At 44.8% G+C, this 27,639-nt stretch overlaps 1 protein-coding gene across 1 annotated transcript; it reads left to right on the forward strand.

The window, feature by feature from the left end:
- On the forward strand, window positions 1-27,228 carry galnt12 (UDP-N-acetyl-alpha-D-galactosamine:polypeptide N-acetylgalactosaminyltransferase 12). Its single transcript, XM_064348311.1, has 10 exons — window positions 1-1,273; window positions 3,565-3,734; window positions 5,319-5,508; window positions 7,043-7,228; window positions 8,618-8,735; window positions 9,696-9,872; window positions 18,318-18,449; window positions 18,582-18,695; window positions 20,990-21,145; window positions 23,960-27,228. Exons 1-10 carry the CDS (start codon window positions 918-920, stop codon window positions 24,095-24,097), a joined length of 1,737 nt encoding a protein of 578 aa, XP_064204381.1. The 5' UTR covers window positions 1-917; the 3' UTR covers window positions 24,098-27,228.
- The last annotated feature ends 411 nt before the right edge of the window (window positions 27,229-27,639 follow it).

The following is a 27,639-nucleotide window of genomic DNA, read 5'->3' on the forward strand; positions in this document are numbered from 1 at the left end:
CTGTTGCGTACCCGGAAGCAGTCAATATCGCGAAGCTAAATGGTAGTTTGTGTAACGGTACTTAACTGAAAAAGTCATAATGAAATAACTAATCTGCGGTGCAAGTGTGCATTGCAGGAGTGGAAATGCATGGAAGTACTGTCCGTTGCCACACCTCCCCATGCTGAGACACTGTTTCTCGTTGTCCTCTTCTTCGAGAAGGAAACAAGAGAACACCGCTGAACTTGGAGGAAGTTTTATCTGCTGCAAAATGAAAGATATGTCGTTAGCTCAAACCTCCTCCCCTCTACAATACAGACTTCCTGGACGCACGAAACTTGCAGACTCTGTCCAAAGGAAGAAGGTGTTGAATTACACTCATCATTTAATTCACAGCATGTTTAAGACTGTATTTGCTTCTCTGCCATGGCGACTGTAAGGAGGGGAGTTCATAGAGCACAAAGTGGATTATCTTGAGAAGTTGCTGTGTAACCTAGAAGAGAAGTCGCTGTGATTTGACCTGGATTTTCTCAATCGGTGCTAAAATAGCTAGCCAGCTAGCTAATTTAATCGGACAAATCCCTCTCTGTCTCTCTCCACACCTATTTTTTGTGGTACCTTCCCGTTTCGCGGTAGCATAATGCAGTGTCGACTTGCAAATATTTAAATTCAGCAGGAACGAGGAAAAGCTGTCGCGCCCTGTTTGCTGAAACGATATTCGAGTTTTCCTGCGGTTACTTGCACTGTTAGTTTTATCTGACTTAGTGAAGTAGCCCACTAGTTTTCAATCGTTCTGTTTTAGTCAAATACGCTTCCAGTTTGGAAATGAACAAGCTTGTGTTCATTCACACTGTTGCTGTAATTTCTATGAAAGTGGAATATTCGGAGCTGGCCTTTACGACAAGTCTATGAAGTGAAGAAGGGAAAAGTGGGACACTATGGCACTATTTGGGCGACGGAACCGGTCAAAGTTGATACTTTGTATTCTTGCCGCTTTTCTTGTCGGCTACTTAATCTTTCACAGAAACAATGCAAAAGAAGTCGGAGTGGCGAGTAGACGAAGAGTGCCAACTGTTGGATATCCAGAGGACAATGAACTGTTAAAAAGACCGGTTTATGAAAAACCACCGTTGGATATGAGTGCTCTGGGTGAGATGGGAAGAGCTGTAAAACTCAACTTGAACGGGGACGAGAAAAGAAAAGAAGAGGAAAGCATAGCGAAGCATCAAATTAATACCTATGTGAGCGATAAGATATCCCTTCACCGCAGGTTATCTGAAAGATGGAATCCACTGTAAGTTAAACACGAACTCCAGTGTGATGTAGCCTAACCATTATATGCAGTTCTGCCTTCACGTTGGTTTGGTCTTAGCTGCGAAGTGAGACTTAATTCACTGTTAACTTTAAGAAGGCTTTGCACAAGAGCAGTTTATAGACCTTTGCAATAATAAAATCTCATGCAGCATTGACCCGTCTTTCTACTGTTCAAAAATACTGTGTGCAAGCTGTCAAAAAACAAACAAAAAAAAAAGTGTTGGCTACTCGGCGTCACAAGGAAACTAGAGGCTACGCTGCTGTAATTCGGTTTACCTGACGTAATTTTAAATGTTTGCGCAAACACTAGCCTACAGGATCCTTTAACTAATTTTTAATGCGAATCATCCTCCACTAACTACATGACTCGCATCATACAACTGTTGCAGTTATCGCCGCGATTTACAGTAGGCTACAACTTTCAGTCTGGGTAGTATAGACTTGGCACAGCTTAATATAGACCTATATACACCTATAGCCTACATATGTAGATATGTAGGCAACTGTTGATTTGGACTGAAAAAAAACGTGCTTGATATTCAGTGACATCAACTATATGTTATCGAAAGCTTCCATCGAAAGCTTTTCTGAGTGACAGAAGGTAGCCTTAATTTTCTATTAGGTTACACTACTGCCATATGCAGTTACTATGCCATACATGAATGTGGCTGTCACCGGCAGAGAGCTGTTTCTAAGCTCCTGTTTAGTGCTAAAGGGCATCTCAAGTTATATGGTAGATACACTGGTATTGATGTTTGCGGTAGTTGCATATCAGGTGTTAATAGTTTGAATAGACTTCTTTTTCTTTGTTGTAACTTGGCATGGATTACCACTTAACCCAATTGAGGAACACCCAAAAAGGTGTTCCTTTTTAAAAGAGAATGCAACTGAATATCCATTCTTACTTAACAGCTCTTAAGGCTTGTTGTCATCTCTGGGAAAGGCTGGGACATGCCAGGTAGGCGTTTTAAGTTGTTCAAAACTTTTAAGGGCTTCTTCTGTCCGTTGCACTTTGTAATGTGATGTTAAACCATGGCCATGAGCTGTCTTGCTGCAGGGGTTGAGCTATATGCGCATAATCAGGTATCCACTGTCTGCAGTAGCCCGTCATTCCTAGGAAAGACATAACTTGTTTCTTAGTGATTGGCTTAGGAATTGTTACAATAGCTGCCACTCGGTCAGCACCCAATGAGCGGCCTTCAGGAGAAATAGTGTGGCCTAAATACTGCACAGTTTGTTGTACCAGCTGCAGCTTCTTTAAACTGCATTTATGGCCTTGGGTGGCTAAATACTGAAGGAGCGCAACTGAATCAGTTAAACAGGAATCTGCATCCGGTGAGCATACAAGCAGTTTCCATTCATAAGTAAAGAGAAAATAGTAACAGGGTTGGGCACAACAGGTGAACGGTGATGCACAGCATCATTAACAGCGCGCAAGTCTTGGACGAAACGCCACGTTCCGTCCGGTTTCTTGACTGGTATGATTGGAGGATTACAAGATGAATCAGGACAGGGTACAATAATGCCCTTATCTAACAATGATTGGAACGCAGGGGCTATGCCTTGTACGGCCTCAGGGCGTAGAGGATATTGCTGCTTGCAAGGCCGGTATGAGGATTTCGGCGTAACCACCAATGGGGTGGCGCCTTTCATTAATCCAACATAGAGAGAGCCACCAACTTGATGCAAACAAGCACTGCTGCTGATTGGCTGGTTTCAGGTGCGGTGACACCAGAGGAGCCGCAAACTGCACCAGTGCCAGTGCGAATGTGAATGATTATCTGAAAGACGGCCAACATAAAAATAGCCCAAACTTTAACATGCCGCCCAAGGCCATTTTCCCCAGCACAATAAGATGAAAAATAGCTCGGTTGGGCGGGAATCTGCCCAATCTGGCACCACTGTGTGCAGTGTGAAACTCGTTACAATACTGTTTGAGTTCTATTCTATGCGAATCTCAATGACAAAAAAAAAAAGTCTGATTGAACTTACCGTTTATCTCATTTTAAAGGGCTTCTCTTTGACTTGTATTTGGTCAGTTTAATGAAACTGGCTTCCCGTCATTTTTGAGGTTTCATATTCTTTAACTCTCACGTTACACATAAACTTTTTTAAAATCAGATAAACTGATAGGCCTATTACTTCAGCAGCACTGTGGAGAAGGACCAATTTGAGGGAGAGGAGGGTGCCTGTGAGTTTCGGCTATGAACAGTGACAGCCGTGCCTTACACTGTGGATGCTGACGGTTCACAAAATGTCTTCTCCCCGCAGCTGCCGAGACCTGAAGTACAGCTACGCGAGCCTCCCGTCTACTTCGGTGGTGATCGCCTTCTACAACGAGGCGTGGTCCACACTGCTGCGGACCGTTCACAGCGTCCTGGAGACCTCGCCCGACGTCCTGCTCCGGGAGGTCATCCTCGTCGACGACTACAGCGACAGAGGTAACCGGGGACAACCCTGCACCGAAGGCTGCGCAGTTTCCGCAAATTACTGTAATAAATGCGTATAAAAAAGGGATGATAATAGTGAATCTTACAGGATGTATCGCTGTTTGCTGACCGAGAGCCTGCACTCTTCTGTCTCCCTCATTGATGCAATGATTGTGATCGTTGTGTTTGATCACCCCACGGTGTCATGTGCAGTCTTGCAGTTTCCACTAGGAGTTCTTATGTGGCCAGGGACAGCCACATAAGAGTGTTTGCTGTGAAGCCTCAGAACTCTGTACATATGGACCTGTAGACCAGCGTTTAGCTGAAATCGGTGTGGGGCTGGTCTGTGTGTGAGAATGTGACCTCTCTGTATTGTCAGTCTCTTGAGTACTATTTAGTGTGCATCTTTAGCAGTGCTTTCTCAGGTGGACCTTGGATATGTAGGCTAATTTAGGTGTCAGGTCAACTGAGGCAAATCCGATAATCTCTGGAACTACTCCAAGATTGGAAAATGCATCTGTACCATGGACCAATAGCCTCTGTTTATTATTATTATTATATAATAATAATAATAATAATAATAATATTAATTGTTATTATAATAATAATCATCAGAAAGGAATGCTTAAGGGCATTATTAAAATGAATAGTATGCTGGCAAAGATTCAAAAAAGATTAGCTGCTATAAGACTCTTTAACGCCACCCTGTGGTAAACATGCACAATATAAACTACTTTTTTCCTTGTTTATTATTTTCCTTATTATTTTCATTTTTATTTTATTTTTATTCAATAGGTCTTACAATACTTTCAGTTTGTATGACTAGAGACATACTTAAGATTGAGTAAAAGTCAAATTCTCCATCTGAGATTTGACATTATTGCATTCTCACTGATGTCCAGTTTGATGGCCACACCATGGCCGGTTGTTGTTGGCAAAACGTGGTTTAAAAAATTAACAGATGTCATCAGAGGAGAAATATCCTCTTTAGTGCTCAGGTTTATCTCTCCTGCAGCACTGTGTGACCTGGTAATGTGAGCAATGGCTTGTGGGAAAATTTGTTGAAGGAGCGCATGCACTTCAGCTACAGCCCTCCTAGCAACTAAATAATAGAATAGACTAGAGTTTATTTGAGTAGAGTAGAGTAGGATATAATAGAATATGAAAACCTTATTTTTCCCAGAGGGGACTTCAGGTGAAGTGGCTGGCATCCAAGTAATTAAATAAACTTCCATTTATACTGCAATTTTAAATGTAAACTTACAATTAAACAAATTTACATAAATTACATTAAGAAATAAGCAGCATTTAGGAATTCCTAAATTACACGACTCTTGTTACAAATTAGAAATGAATAATTCTATTAAGGAATTTCTAGTAAGAATTGCCATACATAAATAAATGACGTTACTAAAATACATTTTGGACTGTGGTAAATCAGAAAATGAAATAAAAGATTAAAACTAAGGTGTACTTTGTGCTATACGGGCACAGCTGAAAATTGTGTGGCACAGTTGATGACGTCACTGTTGTGGGCAGGGGGTAAATGAATGAAACTCGTCGTAAAGTAAAACCCGACCGTGGATCCCCCCGCAGATCACCTGAAGCAGCGGCTGGAGGACTACGTCTCGGGCCTGCGGAAGGTGCGCCTGATCCGTGCGCGCAAGCGGGAGGGCCTGGTGCGCGCGCGGCTCCTCGGGGCGTCCATCGCCACCGGCGACGTGCTCACCTTCCTGGACTGCCACTGCGAGTGCCACGAGGGCTGGCTGGAGCCGCTGCTGCACAGGTGAGCGCCGCTTCCGTCCTCCTCCTCCTCCTCCGTGACCTCGTCGGGTGCCGCGGGATATGAGCGCCCGCTTGCTCGCTCTTTCAGGAGGTCGCGACCCTCGGGGCTAACGCCGGGCCTCTGCGACGGGCAGCGACGGGCGGGTGACGAGCCGCCAGCCCTCGAACGGCGCCGTCGCGTGTGATGCGGTGACGCTGCTGCTTTGCACCAATCGCAGCGGTTTGCTGTGGAGTGCCAAGTCTCATGACTGCTTCTGTGATTGATAGGCTCGCTCTTGGTCCTGAAGCCTCACGTACCGTAGGTTCCGTCTCTGGACTGTAGATCTAGTTTTTGCACAGCTGTTTTAGGACAATCAAAACCATTATAAAGTTAGTGAGATATTTAATAGTGTGTATATATGATACTAAGCAGGTCCTGTGGATCACAAGAGAAGATTGAGAAGACTGTAAATCAGAGGCCAAAATATAACACAAACCTGGAATCCACCTTTTCTCATGTAGATACATGCAATATTGTGGAAGATGGTCTGAATGTGGTGGAGGTATAGGGCTCTGTAAGTGAATTTGTTTTACTGTGTTTACGGCTGTGTAAATGGATGCAAAGTTAAAATGCAAAAGCTGTGTAAGTCACTTTGAATATCAGTATCTGCTAAATGCCTGTACTGTAAAAGCTTCCTGTTAATGAATATATAACAACAAAGAACATGGGGACTTGTATAAGATTATCATGTAAAATCAGCTTTTGCCATAAAAAGGCACTCATCATATTTTATACAGTCTGTATATTTAAGATGGGCAGTTGAAACGCATTCTGTTATTTTGTCAATGTGTTAGCCAGCCTTCCGTCCGTCCATTATCTATACCCGCTTATTCCTGGTCATGGTCGCGGGGGGTGCTGGAGCCCATCCCAACGTGCATTGGGCGAGAGCCCAATAAGCCCTGGACAGGCCGCCAATGTATCACAGGGCACACACACCATTCACATCAGACTGTAATGTGCACAAACTCCACTCTGTTGTAACGTGCACAAACTGCAGTCTGTTGTAATGTGCACAAACTCCACTCTGTTGTAACGTGCACAAACTGCAGTCTGTTGTAATGTGCACAAACTTCTGTCAGTTGTAACATGCAGAAACTGTTGTCCATTGTAACATGCACAGATTGCAGTCTACAGTAATATGCACAGACTGCAGTCTACTGTAACGTGTACAAACTGCAGTCTACTGTAACGTGCACAGACTTCAGTCTACAGTAACGTGCACAGACTGCAGTCTACTGTAACGTGCACAGACTGCAGTCTACTGTAACGTGTACAGACTGCAGTCTACTGTAACATGCACAGATTGCAGTCTGCAGTAATATGCACAGACTGCAGTCTACTGTAACGTGTACAGACTGCAGTCTACTGTATACACTTTGTTGTACGTCGCTCTGGATAAGAGCGTCTGCCAAATGCCTGTAATGTAATGTAATGTACTGTAACGTGCACAGACTGCAATTCTCCGTGGAGACCTGATGGTCAGTTTTGTCCCCAGAATTAAGGAAGAGGAGACGGCGGTGGTGTGTCCCGTCATCGACGTCATCGACTGGAACACCTTCCAGTACCTGGGGAACCCTGGGGAGCCCCAGATCGGGGGGTTCGACTGGAGGCTGGTCTTCACCTGGCACAGCGTTCCGGAGTACGAGCAGAAGAGGCGGAAGTCTCCCACCGATGTCATCAGGTGGGCGGGGCAGGTGCAGACCAATGAGAGGCAGGAGATGGAAGGATTTACGAAATAACTCAAGTACTCTCCTCAGCCCCTCTAATATGATCTTAAATCCCATATGCAGCCTTTTGTAAGGTCCTTGTCATTTACAGGAGTTCAGAACCAAGAAAGAGACAATACTTTGTGTGCAACCACAAGTGCAAGTCTCTACACCATCCTTAAAACATAGAAATTAGGGATAGTACTGATTGGGTGATCTGAGTGTAGTGGTGTGGTGATGTAACTTGGCCTGTGCGATATGGCCAGAATATCTTATCCTGATGTTTTTCATATTATTAACAGCATGACAGGCCCTATTTTATGATATTTGGATTTTCAATGCAGATTGCACAAGAGTAAACTTAAATATACCGTAACTGTAGAAAAATAAGGATCAATCAAAATGCAGTAATACATTTATCTAATTTTGTTAACACTGAACTGTGTGAAATATTGAAAACATTCAAAAACTTGATGGTAAACAAAAAAAATAGCTAAATGTGCATGTTGAGCTACTACACAAAATATTTAAGCATCTAGGTAATATACTTCTAGGTAGGACTGAGTGGTAAACCATATCTATGATTATCATATTGTTTAATGAAATGGTGCAAGTTTCATTCAAGACAAAAAATTCCCCTTAAGGTTACGTTACAAATTCTTTCTCACAATGTGGCAGTGTGCAATTTTTAATGTTAATTGGATGAAAAACAATATAATACCTTTGACGATTGCAAAACTCTATACCATTGCATGAATTAGATAGGTAACCTCTGACCACGACTCCTCTGGTTGGTCATATTCAGCTGTACAATTTACAAATACAACTTTGTCATTAGCAAAAGTAAAAGTCAATTTCACATGGTGTCCAAACACCACAAGAGCTTTCACTTTCAGTCATGTGACTGCCGCCGTGAAGACGCATACCAAAAACCTGTGAAGTGAAAGAAGTGAAGGGTTTGTTTTTCCGTTTTCATGAATGCTATTTGAAAATGAAAGCCGTTGAAGTCACTATGGATACGAGAAGTGCTGCCCAACCCTGTTCCTAGAAATCTGCCATTCTTTAGGTTTTCATTCCAACCCTAATTTGGCACACCTGATTCTGCTAATTATCAGCTCAATGAGATCATTCCAACTCACATGCTTTGTGAGTTGGAATGAAAACCTGCAGGATGGTTCAGGAGCTGGGTTGGACAGCCCTGAATAAGAGCATCTGCTAAACACTTAAATGTAATGTAGTTGTGGTAATGTTGTTGTGTTCGAACAGACATTGTAGAGAACAGGGCGAGGTGATTTTAAGTGTGGAAGTACGTGCTGCGCGTGTCTTCCAGATACATTTCATCTCCCCCTTCTCCCGTTGGCCAGGTCTCCCACCATGGCCGGAGGTCTGTTCGCGGTCAGCAAGACCTACTTCCAGTACCTGGGCACCTACGACACGGGGATGGAGGTGTGGGGCGGAGAGAACCTGGAGTTCTCTTTCAGGGTGAGTCACTCTCCGGCAGAGCCGCTCGCCGGTCGCCGCTGACGTCATTATTGTCCCGTTCCCTGACGTGTTACGCGGCGAGGGGAAACCCCAGTGGAAATATTTTATCGGAGGTCGCCAAGTCCGCGTGAAATATTCAGACGTTTTCGCAGTGAACTACAATTTGCGATTTGCCAACAGAGAATGTGACATCAGAGCCATCGCCGATGCTGTTTTCACAGAGCATTTCACTGAGAAAGTTTTCATACAGAATTAGCAGTTTGATGGTATATTCCTATTTATCCCGAGCATGGAGCTACTAAGCCTTTATAGTCTCTAGTCAGCCATTGGCTTAGCCTGCACTTATTGCAGCCATCCACTTTAGCTGGGATTATTTAAAATTTATCATTTTTTAGTTGTATAGTTTAATTTATCCAAGGGGCCCCGTTTAGGTATAAATGTATTTTTACAGGATTTTTACTGGCCAAATGGTTTCAGGAGATTTTCCTGAAACCCGTGGAACTGAAATGAATGGATCAGACTCATGTCAGATATACGCGATGCGTAAATTATAGCGCATACGTCTATGGAAAGGCCATTTATGGGCGTTCACGGGTTCAGCTGCTTTGTTCAGCTGGAGCGCCGGTCCCCCATGTGCCCCATTGACTTGAATCCTGACCTTGGCAGTGCCATCTGCGCAGGAGGCATTATCGTAACGCGCAGCTGGTGCGCTGCAGTGCATGCGCGTGCTAATCTGCACTCTCTCAAATTAACGACGGCCCTGCGCATGCAATTAATGCAGGCCCCCGCGTGTGACTTGCCATTCCAAATAGGGAGAACACAATAAAAGCAAAGAAGATAGCGATAACACTTTGAGAACAGGCCTAGGTGGCCTTTGATGTCTTAAGTAGGTGGCCTTTGATGTCCTGACTGAATTTTAAGTGTGTGATTATGACCGTGTCTTTGCGGCGTGTTACCCAGATCTGGCAGTGCGGGGGCAGCCTGGAGATCCACCCCTGCTCCCACGTGGGGCACGTCTTCCCGAAAAAGGCCCCCTACTCCCGCAGCAAGGCCCTGGCCAACAGCGTGCGTGCCGCCGAGGTCTGGATGGACGGCTACAAGGAGCTGTACTACCATCGCAACCCCCACGCCCGCCTGGTAGGCCCCCGCCCAACACCCCGCACACCCCTCACACCCCAGACACGTCTGCTCTAGAGATGCACCCATATGAAAATCTCTGACCGATGCCAGTTCCAGATTATTCAGGGAAACTGTTGGCTGATTCCTATACCAATACAGATTGTTTGGTGGTTCTGCTTGGTTGAGTTTTATGATCAGCTATTGAAAATCTTGACATTCTAATAAGCACAGTCTTAATTACACAACTTTAAACATTTACGCACATTCATCCTACTTAACTTAACTGCTCTTCATTACTACCCATCTGTGACAAGGGACACCATGACGGGTGGGGTGGTGGTGGGGGTGGGTTTAGAACGATTCCAAGGGCCTTGACTGACCCAAAAAATATTAGATCGTAGGATTTTCTGGGGTGGTGGGGCCCAATAACAGATCTTTTCATGGGGCCCAAAATCCCTGGGGGCACCCCTGCCTGTGACCACTGTAAATGGTAATGGTAAATGGACTGCATTTATATAGCGCTTTTATCCAAAGCGCTTTACAATTGATGCCTCTCATTCGCCAGAGCAGTTAGGGGTTAGGGGTTAGGTGTCTTGCTCAAGGACACTTCGACATGCCCAGGGCGGGGTTTGAACCGGCAACCCTCCGACTGCCAGACAATCGGTCTTACCTCCTGAGCTATGTCGCACTGTATGTCCCTGTTTGTGTTTGCCTGGGTGTGCATGTGTGCATGTGAGTGAGCAGACACCCAAAAGCCTTTCACATACTGTTCTGTTCTTTTCTGTACGTCATTAGGTATGCACCGTTTATCTAGTGAATCAAACCTGTTCTTCATGAACCTGCTTTTTCCACTCTTTATTTTTAAACAGATAGATTTCATTCGTTGATAGTGTAATGGAAACTCGGACCTCATGGTTCAGTCAGTCCGTATTTTATTTCTGTATGGTAAAATACTTATTTTTGCGGTCGGGTCAAGGTTTAGGCAGATGTATCTGTATAAAACCTTAATTTATTATGCAATAATTTTTTAAATAATAAAAACTGGTGGATGAAACACCAAATATAAGTGAATTGACTGAAAACCCCAGTGCTTATAAATTGGTTAATGTAGTATCCGTATATAAGGACTTCATCGCTTGGTAATTTAGTTGTTTTTTTTTGATCAGCTGTTTAATATGTCACTTCCCTCCATTCTCATCCCCAAAAGTTGCTTAGTTCCTGAACTGAAGCGAGATCAGTGTTGACGGGGGTGTGGGGAAACTGAAGAGCACTTTGAGATGGCCCTCAAGTGCGCAGATCTTAATCACAAGAGTCTGTTGGCCGAGCGTGAGTCAGCTCACACCATGTGGTCATGTTACGTGCTCTTCTTTTAATAAGGTTCTAAATGAATAAAGAACACTGACCAAGTCTCTCAGTTTAGGCTAGAGCAAGTGTTGGATTCTGGTTTGGAATCTGAAGGCCACAAGCTCGAACCGATGTGTTTGTTTGAGTCAGGGAAAAAAGGAAAGAAATGTGACAGATGAAACCACACTTTCTCAGTGTGAAGGAAGGCTACATTTCAATCACTCAATCAATCAATCAATATTTAGATAGCGCATTTAATATTTATATAGCACATTTCATACAGTGGCTGTAGCCCAATGTGCTGCACATGACCAAAAGACAATGCTATAAAAACAGAAGTAAACAAACATTTCTTAGTGTTTTATTGATATGAGTGGAGTGTCTCTCCGTAGTCAGAACGGACCATATGTAGAACGTGGGTTTAATGCCCTCTTGTAGTGAAGGTGGTCTGAAGCACGATGACATCGTGCTAAAATCCGAAAAAGCCTGCGCGTGACCTGTACGGAACTGCCTTGAGAGCCTGAGTCGCTCCGTCGCCGTGGCGCCCGAACGCAGGCTCCTCGCGGGCGAAGGCTCTCTGCCGCTCCCCCGGCCATGTGACACGGGCGAGGCAGGAAGCGCGCGTGGCATGACACCAGTGGCCGCGACCTGCGTCCGCGGCCTGTCGCAGCGCTCCGAGAGCGCGCCGCTAGGTCGGTGCGCTAGCGCTGCGCTTTGCTGAAGATCGCCGTTTCAGGCGAGCCACGCCAGCCCTGCACCGGGCCTATTCTGTTTCGGCGGCTGGGTTAGCGTAGCCTCGCGCCGCGGCGCCGCCCGGCGCTCGCGCTCTCGTGCGGGCTGAACCTGCCCCGGCCTGTAAGCAGAGCTCCGCTGCACCGCATCTTTTATTCAGAGCCGCTCGCGGCGCACTTCATCTGGAGTGAAACACGGCCCTCCCGGCCCCCGGGTGTCCGCACCGAGCGATGAACTCAGTGCGATGGGCTCCTCTCGCTGGAGTGCGCTGTAGGAAAAGGTGCTGTTAGCGTACAACCATATAATAAATGTTATTTGCGTTTTTTCATTCAAAATGGTAACTATTAAACGGATACAGTGCCCTTCCAAAAAGTATGGTATAACGGTAGAGTGAAATTTATTTTTGCTAGATACTTAAGGCATTTGAATTTTAGAGCAAAAAATCTATATTTGAAAGTACAGACAGCTAGTCTTATTTTAAGTTTTATTTAACGGAATTTACATGCAGTATATGTTTTACCATTTTACAGAAAACAATCCACAATCCACAACAATTTTCACTCTACCGTTCCCATACTTTTGGGGGACACTGTATTTTTGAATACATGTTATTACCACTTTTAACCCCTTTCTTATTTTGTAACGTGGGGTGGCAAAAAAAACTTGGGGGTCCTCACCTTCTATGCAGTTTGGAAATCCACTGATAACATGAACCACTCTGTGTGTTTTTATCACGGCAAGGATCTAGCGAGCAAAATCCACGGTAATAAAAACGTGATAACTTGGAGAAGAAGCGAAAAAAAGGTCAATTATTTACATTATCCTGAGAAATTTTCATCGTTGTCCATTTTGCTGTTATAAATATGCCAAAGTATTGCGTACGTATGAATGCTTTCTCCAGTTTGGATAGACTCTGAAACAAAATGAGTCCGCCTACTGGCTTCTATGACAAGTGCTGGCCAAGCAGTCCCTCAGTATAGCTGATGGGAGCCAGTGTGCACCAGCAATGACTTGAGCTCTGCCCAGTACACAGCCAGTGTTTTAGCTGATTAAATTACGTTTCTAATGTGTATAGCCTGCTAGGCTTGCATGAACGGACACGTATTGTTTCTCCTGCATAAACAAACCATATGTTTTTGAGTACACAAACTGAAAATGTTATGCACTGGCAAAAAAAAGTTCTTGAGGCTTTATGCCTAAAAAGGTTGTTGTCTTACCACAAAATGATTTTGCAATGCTAAATTTAAACAGAAGACTCGAAGAGTCCTTGGAAGAAATCGCTCGTCTGAGTGAATATTTCTGAGGAGGACGGTGAAAACAGCTTTGACACCACAGCACAGGTTGTGATCTTGTTGTGATTTTATGTTGGTGAGCATCAAAAATATGTTCTCAGAATAAATGTATTATTATTCAGTATGCTTATAAATAATGAGTAGGCCAGATTTTAAATAATAAATGTTGCAATTGTGGGACATTTGACATGTTTATGGGGGTGGGGTGTTTGACGAAAACTTCTATCAGTGGACCTCAATCAATGGATTAATAAACTAGTTAGCTAATATAGTTATTTTCCAGACCTGCTGCTGCCAGAGGTGGCAAGAGGAGGTGTGGGGGAGGAAGGGGGAGGTGGAGGGCGGCGGGGGATTAAGACTGAGGGGTAGGGTGACAGGCAGGGGGAAGGCGAGCTAATTTCCACAAACGTCTTCAACTAGCGTGTAGTATACACTATATAGTATTTTACGCCTCTGAACATCCATAATATCGTTTGGTTACCAAGTGTCCTTTTGGAGTCTGCAAATGGCCTTTTTGGAAACCCGCCTAGACAAAGCTGGGGGGAAAAAAATGCAGAATGCTCATTTTTGGTGTATCGTCATCAAATTCGAACCAGGACTTGTCCAGTGTTGTGGCTGTGGCTCCATTGGGTTTCTAAACCCACCAGACACAGCCACAAGCATCTGTATCCACTTCCACTGTGTTTGAGCTTCGGTTACTTGGAAAACAAACTGCCCAGGGTTGCCTTTCAGAAGAGACCAGAATTATGCCAGTAGTCAAAAGGGTTCAAGAGTAATAACCAATTTAGTTTGGGTATGTTATTTTCAGCCTTGTGTTTAAGGAAGGGGTTAGTATAGTGTATGCTATTTTTTGTATATTGTAGGTGACATGTAATGACATCTGCTTTCTTTAATGTTACAGTGTGTTCTGCAGCAGGTGCATGCAGTAGCATAAGTACTAATTACTGATGCTCTGCTCTCAGTATACTACTGCATATACTGTATGTTTCTTTATCTTTGGTAATATATTTAAACCTAAGAGTGGGATAATTAGATTTAAATGAACAGTTTCAGAATGGGATGCTGTTTGTTGGCTGTTAATTGTGGGGTTAGTTGCGCAGTTGAGGAGGAATTCTTTACGTGCACAAGGAAATTGTGGTCTAGAATGTTCCCTGCCCTGCCTTGTTTTTATGAATTCACAACTGTCATTGAGCCCCGAAATGCCCAGGGGGGAGCGGGGCCGGCGCGGACCGGGCCGCCATCCGCCCGTGATGGATCACCTCCTCCGGCGGGGGGGGGGAGGGGGGGGGGTGGGGCAGGTGGTTCCCCGCAAACGGGACGAGTTGATGAACGGCCAATTAAAGACGGGCTGGCTCGCACCGGCGCCATCCATCATCCCTCAGCGCCGCGAAGCTGCGGTCGGGCCGCCGCGCTCCGCAGATGTTTCTCCGCGGAAGCGCGGCTCGGCAGGGCCGTAACTCACGGGTAATGAGCTCCGAATCCGGCGTCGCGCTCGGCGGCCGCGGACCGAAGCGAGCTCTCCCCCGCGCGTGAGCCCCCATGCAAATCGCCCCACGATGAGCCCCGCTTCTTACGAAAACACACGGAGGGCTAAAAATGCCCGGTGTGTGCAGAGCGATCCTCTTTAAATCGCTGCATGTATTGCTGTGATAATGCATCTGCATTATTTTGTGCATCTGGCCAGTAGATGGCGCTGTTTGTTCGCTGGCTGGAGAGGATATGCCAGCTGATTGCAGTCTAGCAGTGGGGATACACATTGTACCCTTTGGTAGAATACTCCCTTTTGGGATTATTCGTCTCTTGCTTGTCTAATAGCACATTAAAAGAGCGTGTGGGGTGCTTTATTGCAATTGAAATGGTGGTGAAACTGGAAATCAAACTCTTTGAGAGATTAAAAAATGACAAACAATGACCTTCATTCTTCAGTGTATGCTGGGAGAGCAGCATGGGGCAGTTCGCGATGGCTCTGAAGTAGCCAGTCCGATGCACCATATTTATATTTACATATATTTATTACATTACATTACATGCATTTAGCAGACGCTCTTATCCAGAGCGACGTACAACAAGTGCATTAGTTCAAGGTGCAGAGGTGCAAAAGAAGTACAAACTAGCACTGAAATCACATTTGCCTAATCAGAATCAGACAAAAACAATCCTGCCAAATAAAAACTAACGTGATCGTATTAGCCTAACTAGGTACATTGAGCTAAACTATAGGCTAGGGAGGGGTGGGGAGAGGTGCAGCCTGAAGAGATGAGTCTTTAGTCTGCATTTGAAGGTAGTCAGATTCTCTGCTGTTCTGACCGCCACGGGGAGGTCATTCCACCAGCGAGGGGCCAGGACAGACAGCAGACGGGAGCGGGAAGTACAGACACGAAGGGGGGGAGGTGCCAAGCGTCCAGAGGTGGCAGAACGGAGAGGTCTGGCTGGTGTGTAGGGTCTGATGATCCTCTGGATGTATCCTGGTGCTGACCCCTTAACTGCCTGGTATGCAAGCACCAAGGTCTTAAATTTGATGCGAGCCATAACAGGCAGCCAGTGGAGGTCAGTGAGCAGGGGGGTGACATGGGAATGTCTGGGGAGGTTGTAGACCAGACGCGCTGCAGCATTCTGGATGAGCTGCAGGGGTCTGATGGCGGATGCTGGCAGACCAGCCAGCAGCGAGTTGCATATATAAATTTATATTTATATTTCACCATATTTATGTGGCCCTCTACATATACACCATATTTATGTGGCCCTCTACATATGCCCTTCCAAAACACAATTTTTCACTTAATCACTTCCAGTTCACCAAATACTTCTTCATTCACCAAGCCCAGTTCTGGACCTGTGTCCATCCCAGGTGGTCCACGTGGAGTTCTGAGGCCAGGAGAAACTCCCCCTTTAAGGGGGATGAAAACCTGGCCCAGTTCCCTGTGGCTGCGATGGCACCCGGCCTCCAGGCTGAGCTGAGCACGCAGCCTTGTATCATTGATTAGATGTTCCAGCGTCATTTCTGTCAACATTAATACACAGAGCTGGGTCAGTCCATCAGAACTCAACTAGGAGTTAGACCTGTGTTTCCAATTTTCCTCATACTTCCTTCAAGCAGTCTCTGTGTATTAAAATGAATGAAACCAAATTTTAGACAAGGTGTCAGCATAATTTAACAGACAGAGGGGTCAAAAGACATTCCTAAATGGCAACCGGTTTGGTGGGTTATCACTCATCTGATTGTATGTAGGATATGAGGCAATAAAAATGAGTTAATTTATAGAACTATGCAGAATGAAAAGAACACAAAATGAGTAGTTTTTTCTCCAAATATGAATGTAAATGAATGAAAATGAGATCAACAGAAACGTCTAAGACGGAAAAGTCATATCTGGGCATAACTGTACATTCATGACACATTCACAAATAAAGCATAGGGATATCATTTTGATATGTGCACCAGGTCATAATCCTCATGAAATTCCTTCATGGTTAAAATCTGTTTATTCTTAATCCTGATTATAAGACCATATCTTGATGCAATACCATTTTTGGACACAGGCAAGGGGGTGGGCGGCCTTGTCACAACTATAAACCATAAGAAATATGGTCTTGCATATCCACAAACAGTTATAAAAAAGCGTTGTTTTGTTTTTGTTTTGTTTTTTAAACAGGGCGGTCGTTTGCAACAGTGTGGTTTCTCTGTTGCAAGTTCTGTGGTTGCAACCCTGTACCAGAATAGCAAACTCTGGTGGCCAAAGACTGTATTGCATTCAAGCAGACGTTATAACAGTATGAAAATGTGTCATTTTAACTTGCAGGAGTTACGTAAGGATGATATCCATTTCCACAAATTAGCTGTGTACATATTTCCTTTGAAAAGGTGGAAGAATGAGCCTGAAAACATACTCTCACATGTGATTTTCACCGGTATACATTATAACCATTATTTTGCATATAGTTGACTTGTTTTAAAGGTAACATAATATAACAAAACATAACCTAATGACGAATACAGGCCATTCAGCCCAACAATGCTTACCATTTTCCTGGAGAGTTTCTGCCTCTACTCATACTGCGTTTCACATGACATCTTATAAATCTGTATGGTCCTTTACTTCATTTTCAATTATGTCCGTCTACAAAACCAAAACTAGTCTTTGATCAAAACCTCATTACCTACTCCTAAATCTTTTGTCAAGGTGCTGAGCCCACATTCCAGTTTTGTTGCCTCATGAAAGTAATTACTCCTGGATTTTTATTTTTTTAACATGCCAAACTTTACAGTTTGACTACTAAATTTAATAACATTTGCCATAGTCATTCTCCTATTTCTACTCTACTTCTATGCAATTTTTATTTTTTAGATCTTGGATTACTTTAGTAGCTTCCAAACCATTAGCTGGGCCTCCCAGTAGTACCCATGTATAAATATTTTGGTTACCCCAGTAATCTTACAAAATTAATTACATTTCTATCCATATTTTTCCCGGAGATACAGACTTCTGGAAATGATGCCTCAGTAAAAGGTGGCCATTTTGGAAGATCATTTATTTCTCAGTAACTATTTGGAGCTCTAGCTTCAGTTCTAGCCTTTACAGATTAAAAATATAGGGACTCTGAGGAACAGGCCCGACAACCTGTTATAATTATAAGTGGTGTAAATGTGTGGTAGTGTAGTGCTGGTATCAGTGCAGTGTGTGATTATGGTAAGTGTGAATGCCTTTGGTAAGTGCTGACACTCAATGAGATAAGATAAAAGAATACGAATCCAGGCCTTTGAAATTTGCTGTGCTGTGTGTGTGTGTGTGTGTGTGTGTGTGTTGAAAGAGGAACTGTGAATCCGGTCCATCGTGAGGTGTAAAGGGTGTGGGGTGTCCTTATGTGTGTAAAGGGTGTGGGCGTGTCCTTATGTGTGTAAAGGGTGTGGGCGTGTCCTTATGTGTGTAAAGGGTGTGGGTGTGTCCTTATGTGTGTAAAGGGTGTGGGCGTGTCCTATGTGTGTAAAGGGTGTGGGTGTGTCCTAGTGTGTAACAGGGTGTGGCCGTGTCCTCAGGTGTTAACAGGGTGTGGCCGTGTCCTCAGGTGTTAACAGGGTGTGGGCGTGTCTTATTAGGAGGCCTACGGAGACGTGAAGGACCGGCGGAAACTCAGAGAGAAGTTGGGCTGCAAGGACTTCAAGTGGTTCCTGGAGAACGTCTATCCCGACATTCAGGTCCCCGAGGACCGGCCTGGGATGTTTGGGATGGTGAGTCCCCCCCCCCCACCCGCAGGAAGACCCCAAATTAACTGTGACTGAGGAAGTTGTGCCATCTACGACCATCTGTACCAGTACTCTTATTATCACTGTTCATAAAAATATATGTTGCATTCCCCTCAGCTAAAGAACAGAGGGATGGAAAACTACTGCTTCGACTACAACCCGCCAGATGAGAACAAAGTAGTGGGTCACCGGATCATTCTGTACCCGTGCCATGGCATGGGACAGAACCAGGTGAGCGCTCGGCACCTTCTTTTGAATCTGTATGTGCAGGCGCTATAGGGGTGACCTGCAGCCAGGCGTGTGCTGATACAAAGATTTTAGAGTACGATTATCTTCACCATCATTTTCACTATATTATCTTGATAATTATTGAAGTGAGTTGATAGTCTTAAAATGGTATTAAAACATTTAAGTGACTTAGAAATACTAATTTATACTGATCAGAATGTTTTACTGTAAAACATTGTAAAAAAAAAGATATTGAAAAACATTGGCTATGCCAATAACACATTTTAACAAAATAATGGAATTCAGAAGTATCAGCATTTTTTTTTTACAACAAAATAACATGCAGATTTTTAAGGAAATGTAAACATTTTTGTCTGCTTTTAAACAAAACAGTAACTTTACAGCTTATTCAGAGATAAATGTAAACATGTTGGCCTACTTTTCAACCAAAAAAACTGACATATTTGTAAATGTAACTTTAATTTAAAATAATTTAACCATTAAATCTCCTTCTGTTGCCATGTATGACCTTCGGCTTCTGCATGATACTGTAGCCATGATACAGTGAAAAGAAGGCGAATAAGAGGTCCTTCGCTCAGGTCTTATGCGGGGGCCACAGTGAATGCTGCGCAGAGAAGCATTAATTGATTATTTAAGTTCTGAATAACAGCAAAAACTCCAGGAGCCCATCCAGGACCAGAGGATAGCATCGCATAACTGTGGCCTGTAGGGTTTGGTAAACGTTGGTAGTGTGGAATCACATGCTGACAGTGGCTGCGGAAACCATGGCTGTGAGTTCTGAAGGACAGTGCATCCGTGATTGGCCACAGTGTCGCCACGGTAACCAGGGTTTCAGTCGACAGGGGTTTCCCTGCCTTGTTGCGCATTAGCGACTCCCGCGGATGAGGGCTAGCGCAGGACCCACTGCAGCAGCTGCATGGCAAGCTAATGTGCGGTGAGTAGGAAAGCAGGGCCCATTTAACAGGCTTTGGGAGATCCAGCTCAGCTGAAATATGAGGTAATGCGCTACCTTAGTGGAGACAATTAAGCTATTCTTCTGAAAACACTGTGTGCAATCTTTAACTTTAAAGAGTACAAGCATAATTACAGTAACCAAAACTTTTTTTGGAGCTCCCTTGAGGAGCAGGTAACAAAAATATGAGTTGTAATTCATGGGATTTCAAGGAGGAGGTGAGGTTTTCTGAAGGATTTTATTTAAAAAAGGCTTGGGGTGCCAGGTCGTGTGATTCTGCACCTTATTCGTGTTTCCCTCTTTAACGAGAAATGCCACACTCTGCATTTTTTCCAGCCTATTATGTTTAATTTCCAGAGACACCATTTGCATTTCTGCCAGGTAATGCAAAAACGTGCATTTCTCCTGGAGAAGAGATCACTTCATTATCTGAAGCAGGAGGAGCAAATGAGCCGTTTCGCCATCTGCGGAGTTTTACGATTTTACACTGATTTAGGGCTATTTTCAATACAACCACAGTGCGCTTTGCACTTTACTCAGTAACAAAATCTACCATTTTTTCATGGGAGTACCGCTTCTGCAGTTATCTAAAAGAACAAGAAAATGTAAAGAAGTTCAGTAGAGGTCTGCAAGTGTCTAGAGACTTTATTTTGTACGTCTCATACACATCAGATGCTGACAGGCATATGGGCCAACCACTTCAGAAACTGTGACATACATTCTAAATGATGTTCCAGTTTAATACTCTGGGGCACCTTGGGCACAGTCACCAAGATTAATTGTAAATTGTTGTGTGCCTGTAGTTTTAAACACTGATTGTCATTGTCGCTGTGCTCCCGTTTCTGTGCTGTTGTTGTTGTGTACCGTCTGAAACTGTATGTGGTTTTGCTGTCTGGACCAGCTTTTTTCTTGAAAAGGAGACTACCTGTAAAAATGACTTCTAAATAAAATATGAATTACATAACTAGTTCACTTGGATGGTAGTGAACTGCAGAAATGTCTCTAGCATCGTAGCAGTGGCAATGCCCTTTTACTGCAGATAGGAGTAGCCCTTTCCATCCGGGAACAGCCTGCGCACTGATACATCAGCATGACATCACGTGAAAAAGATCTTGGCGCCAGTTGCATCTTTGATGGCGCGTTATTAACACGTTTGTGGCTGAAGGTGATAAACGGAAAGGGATAAGGCCTAACGCTCTCTCGGTCCCAGGTAGAGAGCGTAGCGGCCTGGCGACGGGTCATCTCCGGGCGTCGCTGTCGGCTAACGCCCCGTCTCTCTCTCGCTCTCTCTCTCTGTCTCTCTCCCCCCGCCCCCCCCCCGCAGTTCTTCGAGTACTCCTCGGACCACGAGGTGCGCTTCAACACGCGGCAGCCGGGGGGCTGCGCGGCGGCGGAGCCCGGCTCCGGGTACCTCACCCTGCGCCCGTGCCGGGTGCCCCAGCAGGCCGTGCCGGAGGACCAGAAGTTCGTCCTCAGAGAGGTACTGACCCCGCCTTTTTCTCCCGCCGTTTCTGCGCCGGTGCTACGCGTGTCCCGCGGGCCGCTCGTGCGTTTAACGGCCCCGCCCGTGCGGCGAGGGCCCTCGGGAAGGGTTAACGGCCTGTGAGTGATCAGAGCCCGCGCAGCCGCTCGATACCGGCCCGCGGAAAACGCCCTGCTTTTTACGAGGCGCTCGTGAGGATCGACAGACATTTCGGCGAACGCGTTTCTTGCGCATGTAAGGGGGGAGGGCTTTTGTATCTGCCTTAGTTATAATTGCTGCATCTATTCCTTTTGTTGTGTTTTGCTACATAATGGATGTAAAGTTTTCTGTTCAACCCGTGCGAGGGCATTAGACCCCAATAGGAAATCTGCTGAAGGTTTGCTGATGAAAGTCGACTAAACGTTCTTCTTAGCCAGCTCCTGAGAGTAAATACATTTTTTTTTAAACCTGAGAGCAACATCTGATGTTAAGGCCTTTGACTTTCAGACAACAATACTATACATTTACTATACAATACTATACTGGGGAAACTATACATTTAATTTACATGTATGTGCAAGGCGTGAATAACTTTTGTGGGCATTTGTAAGCTTGTGGTTATTTGTCAAATATGTACAGCTGTTGTGTGAAGAGTCTTTAAAGAACTGAAAAACTGATCAGACTTGAAGGTGGGCTGTCAAAGTATTTGTATTATTTTGTCAAGAGCATTGGTACTGGGTTATTTGGGCAGTCTGCACTATAGCACCAACAAAGCCACTCAGATGTAAAAATATGTGATGGCAAATCCTCGATTATTAGCAGTATTTCACAGATCGCAAATTAAATGCAAAGAATCGATGGCAGACGTTATTGATATTCACAGTGCCCTTTAAGAGTTCCTGAAGAGTTCCTTTAAGAGTTCCTGTGCTAAACCGTAAGGCCCTGGGGCAAACTGCCGGAGCGTGTCAGAAATGGCGACGCGCGGCGGCGAGCGGCCTTCCGTCTGAAAAGGCATCGCTTCGCAGCGCTCCCCGCGTCCGCGGGGTGTGGCCTCGGGGGAACCCTCAGCTCTCCGAGACAAAGCGCTGCTCTGGGATGACTTCATAGGGTTTTAATATCTGCGCGGTCGGGGGGGGGCGTCTCGTGGCGCAGCCTGTAGAGCGCTGTCCGCACACTCGTTACGAGCCGCGACGTCGGAGGTTCGAGTCCGACTGCACAACCTCTGTCGCACGTCTCTCCCTCTCTCTTTCCCCATTCTTCCTGTCTCTCTACGCTGTGTTTTCCAATAAAGCTGAAAAAGCCCATAAAAAATATATATTAAAAAAAATATATCCGCACGGTTACAACGAGATGGGGAACACCGCACAGTTCGGTTGGTTAAGGGTGGTCGACACGGAAGAGATGGGGTTTGCCGTAGAGGGAGCAACGGGAAGATGGCGAGGGTGTTTATCCTTCGGCTGTTATCTCTGTGAGACTTTGTGGCTGTTCTTCATGGTGTGTGTTACATTGCCTGCGTTACGGGTGTCTGAAGGTAAGCATGGGATATAGATGTGAATCGGGATATACCTGTGTGGGTGTGCGTGTGTGTGTGTGTGTGTGTTTGCGTCTGCGGGTGGGTGGCTGGCTAGATGTCTGTCAGCGTGCGTTGCTGCATGAGTGCATGTATTGGTGTGAGTGTGTAGGTGTGTGTATGTGCATATGTGTGTGAGCATGTGTGTAACCCCCTGGTTTATCAGCTTCTTATACCTCTTTGCTGAAGTGCACTTGAGCATCTTGATGTGCTCTTCCACTCGGCCATCAGATTTGCTGTTAGAGCCCCTTACAGAACACAGCACTGCCCCCTTAATGCGTCTGTTAACTGGCCATCCTTACACACACAGGGCAAGATCCACCGCCTCACACTTACAAGACTCTGCTTGGTTTAACCCCTTCTTATCCGTGTCATTTGTCAACAATCCTTTCAATGACGTCCTTTCAGTTTCTCAGCTGCTGGGGGCTGGGATGCCTTTCAGAAAAAAGTGATCGTTTTACTCCCTTTATGGACTCTGTCTCAGAAACATGCTGCTGTTTTAATTATGCTGCTGTTTTAAGCAGCATAATTAAATAATTAAATGATCTCTTATAATATCCTGATAATGGCAAATGCCTGTTGCTGCTCATTTCGCCATGCACTGTGTATGTTCACCTGTCGTTATTTTTGTGCTTTTGCTGTTGCATTTTGTGCTTGCATGCTGCTCGTTTGGTGTTGTCTGGCTGATGCTTGCCTTTCATCTGTCTCTATTGTTTGTTGTTGTTCTGTTTGTACTTATTTTAATTGACCTCATTTTGATTTTACCCCTTTTTTAACCTTACCCCCATCCCCTCCTCATGCCTCCACAAGAACTCTTTTGCCTGTTGCCAGGCTGTCTTTGTCAATGAGATTCTGATCTTAATGGGCTCGCCTGGTAAAATAAAGGTTCAGCTTTAAAAAAGAATAATAAAATATGGATCAGGCAGTTTCTGATTTCAGCCCGGATTTCTGTTACTGATTTCAGCCCTGATTTCTGTGACTGATTTCAGCACTGATTTCCGTCTCTGATTTAAGATGTCTTTTCCTTATGTAGCAGGTGTAGCTTGGCTAATTTGCTAGTGAAGCACAGTAAAGGTGTGGTAAAGCAAAAAGTCTCGTAGCAGCAGCACTCAAATTCAAAAATAACTACTGCTCTTCGCTAGGGGCGATTTCACCTTTAGCTGACTGGTAACGTGTTTGCCTAAGAACACCTTTGGACGAGTGAGAGGCCTGGTTCAAATCTCATGTCATGTGACCTTTGGCGTCTTTCTCTCTCTCTTTAGGATGGGTCCTTCTTCAACGCGCAGACGAAGCAGTGCGTAGAGGCGGTGGTGAAGTCTGACAACGGCAGCCCCGCCCCGGCCCTCCGACCCTGCTCCGGCTCCGCCCACCAAATGTGGTTCTTCGAGGAGCGGTCGTAACCCAGCGGGGTGCGGCTGAACTGTGCGATGGAGCGTACGGGCGGCCCCGTCCCGCCTCCCAGCAAACCCCTCCCCTTTAAGACTGATGTTGAAACGGCAGCTCCGAGACCCACGCGCATCACTGTGTGCTACTGTCCCCGCTCCCGCTGTGTCCTGAGCACCGGACCGCTGCAGCTCTGCAGCTTACCGAAGGGCCCTGCGGAGGGTGTCGGCCTCCGGCCTGTCAGCCTTCAGGCTCGCACTCGTTTTTCACAGACTCATTCATCCACGATTGGACAGTGACTTTTGTAAAGAGGTGCGGTGCAGGGTTTTTCTTTAGGGATTAATTACCTGGGTGACAGCGTTGCCCCTGGGTAACTGCATTGCCCCTGGGTACCTGCATTGCCCCTGGGTACCTGCATTGCCCCTGGGTACCTGCATTGCCCCTGGGTACCTGCATTGCCCCTGGGTAACACCATTGCCCCTGTGTAACTGCATTGCCCCTGGGTAACTGCTATGCCCCTGGGCACCTGCATTGGCCCTGGGTAACAAAATTGCCCCTGTGTAACTTCATTGCCCCTGGGTACCAGCATTGCCCCTGTGTAACTGCATTACCCCTGGGTAACTGCTATGCCCCTGGGCACCTGCATTGGCCCTGGGTACCTGCATTGCCCCTGTGTAACTGCACTGCCCCTGGGTACCTGCATTGGCCCTGGGTAACAAAATTGACCCTGTGTAACTTCATTGCCCCTGGGTAACTGCATTACCCCTGTGTAACTCCATTGCCCCTGGGTAACTGCTATGCCCGTGGGTAACTCCATTGCCCCTGGGTAACTGCTATGTCCGTGGGTAACAGCATTGCCCCTGGGTAACACACCATGAGCTATCGTGTTGCAGCTCTGAATGGAGCTCATGCTGTCCTTCAGTCACTCAGCTTGCCTGTGGATACCCTACTTAGCTGCTCCGTGCTTCCATTTGAAACCGCTTATTTTTATGAAGGTCGGTTTTCTCTCTAGCCCTTTCATTGGTATTTTTGGCCTGCAGCGGGAATACTCCAATCTGGCCCTCAAGGTCAGCAGTGCTGCTGCCTTTCTCTTCTGCCTGATAGTCCTCAGTCCAGTAATATCACTGCTTGGCCACAGATTACACTCTCCCGGTGTGTTAGGGTCTACCCCTGATTAGTGGGGAGGACTGAAAACCAGCAGCACTACTGACCCGAGGGCCAGATTTCAGTATCCCTGGCCTACAGTGTGATATTGGCCTGTGTAGAAGCATCTAATCACTGAATGCATTTCCTGTGCATGCCTCTAGGTGGAGCCAATGTCTCTGGTTTTGCCTGTGCCCTCCATGTTAATTTACTGGATATAAATCACAGCTGTTGTTAGGGGTTCTGCTTCAGGTCTGTATGACCCGACATCTTCATGACATCTCTTGAGTGACCCAGTTTTTTTCCTTTCTTCTTTTTAATTTTTTACAGAAGTGCTAACTACTAAGTAAACCTGCTTATTAGTGTACTACTGAACTATCTTTAAGACTCAACAAACAGAATGCACTTGGAAGTACACACGTACACCCCAGACCTTGGTACTGAGGAGAAACTTGAGTCTTAATTATTGTGATGTAGTCAGTTATGATGCATGTCAAGATTTACATGCAGATTATGAAAATTGTTTTGATGCTGTGGGATAAAGTCACAAGTACTTTGCAATCTGTACAATGAAGTTAAATATTGCTTAAAATTCTCAGAAGAGAAGTTGGATGGAAAATGCACAGATTTCAGGTTTGGTCAAGGCTATGTTTCACTGGCAGAATCTGTTAATTTTGTTTGACTAATTATTGAATGTTTGCAATTTGTCTTTTTTGGAGGCTTCAGTGAAAACTAACATACTTGATCAACTGCTTGTCCTAATCAATAGATCAATAATTTAGATAACAATTAGTTATTGTCTGTTATTTAGATTTATGAGCATACTTTCCATGCCGATCCCAAATTGCTGTTGTGCTTTACTGCAATCACACTGAAAATGAAGTGCCTAATCTTTATGGGTGTAGCTACATAGTCCTTATGTTTAATCGCCCCCATTTATATGAAGTTCGCAGTTTTGCATTGCACAATACAATAAATAAGAACCATTGAATATGCAGAATATTGGGCGCAAAATTAAATTTCCTGAAGGAATTGCGTTGCTAACAATTGATATGTCCATTGAAATATTATATCTTGCTCGACAACTGTTAGGATTCCATGCACCACGTGGACTTGTGTATCGTTGGGACATATTTGCACACTTTTTTAAAAGGCTTTGCTCGTCATATGTAATGCATCTAGTGTTGCACATGGGATTCCCTGTTGGTTCTGCGACCATATGTACCTTGTGGAGCTGAGGAGATTGAATGACCCGCCTCATGGTTATCGCTGAAAATAATTCCATAACCCAGGTGCCCCCCCCCCCCCCAATTTCCCCTTCTGTCCTCTCCTCTCCCATGGTCCTTTGCATCACCACTTCCAGAGCCTCTGCTGACATGTGATTGGTTGTAAATCTGTGTGCACGATGTGTCTGCGTGGCCCTTATTGAATGGTGCTATTCAGACTGAGCAAGCCACAGTATCCCGTACAGTGGCATGAATACACATTCTAATGTAAAGCGGCACTTTGCGCACAACCGCATTATGTACCTGGATCCTGATTCAATCTAGCTACAGTGCTTTTTTTGCTTGAAGCGAGGAATGTAAGCAAGTTTGACCTTTCTCTATGCAATGCAATGTTTTTTTTAAATTAAAGCTGTGGACTTGATTGTCCATCCTTTAGTTGTTTTTAAGGTTGTACTGGCAACCCTATGCCCATACAAATGTAATGGATGATAAAAAACTTGATGTGTACGCTGGAATCCAACCCACGGCGGATTTTGTATTCGCTTTTATTTATAGTTGTTATTCAAGTTGCCTTAATCAACATCAAGAAAATGAAGGATTTGGGATTTTTTTTTCCCCAAATGAAGAGGTTTAGAGTGTTGCTGAAGATTTTCACCATTTCGTGCACCACCGTGTGCACCATTTTGTAACTCTTGAACATGGAAAGACTCTCTTCTTCTAATGTACCTTCTCTCGACATTTTGAATTTAACATGAATAAAATTCAAATCTCAAATTAAATTCTGGACGTGTGTGCTTTATTTTATATGCTGTGTTTCCGCAAAGCTTGAGAGTGCTTACATTTATAATTTAAAAAATTCAACTTTGTACATGTCTACCTCAATTTTGGCATGGTCTTGTAGTCTCTGAATACACGTTGTGTGATAGCTGTTTGTAAAGATGACACCACAGCTGATTTTGCTTTTTAATAGAATAGATCATTTAAAAAAACTAATGCTAAATAATTATTGATTACGAATTATGGATGGTATTGTCTATTTGTTTTATACAAGCCTCTAACTAGCACTGGCATTTCTTTCATTCTCCATTTACACAGTGCATGTTAGCTGAAGCAATTTAGGCTAAGTACGGTCATTTTCCACCCAGGGATTTGACCTGTAGCCTTTCGGTTACGAGCCCGTGAAAACCGCG

Source organism: Anguilla rostrata, chromosome 8 (assembly GCF_018555375.3).
Source record: "Anguilla rostrata isolate EN2019 chromosome 8, ASM1855537v3, whole genome shotgun sequence".
In the NCBI taxonomy this organism is placed as follows: Eukaryota; Metazoa; Chordata; class Actinopteri; order Anguilliformes; family Anguillidae; genus Anguilla; species Anguilla rostrata.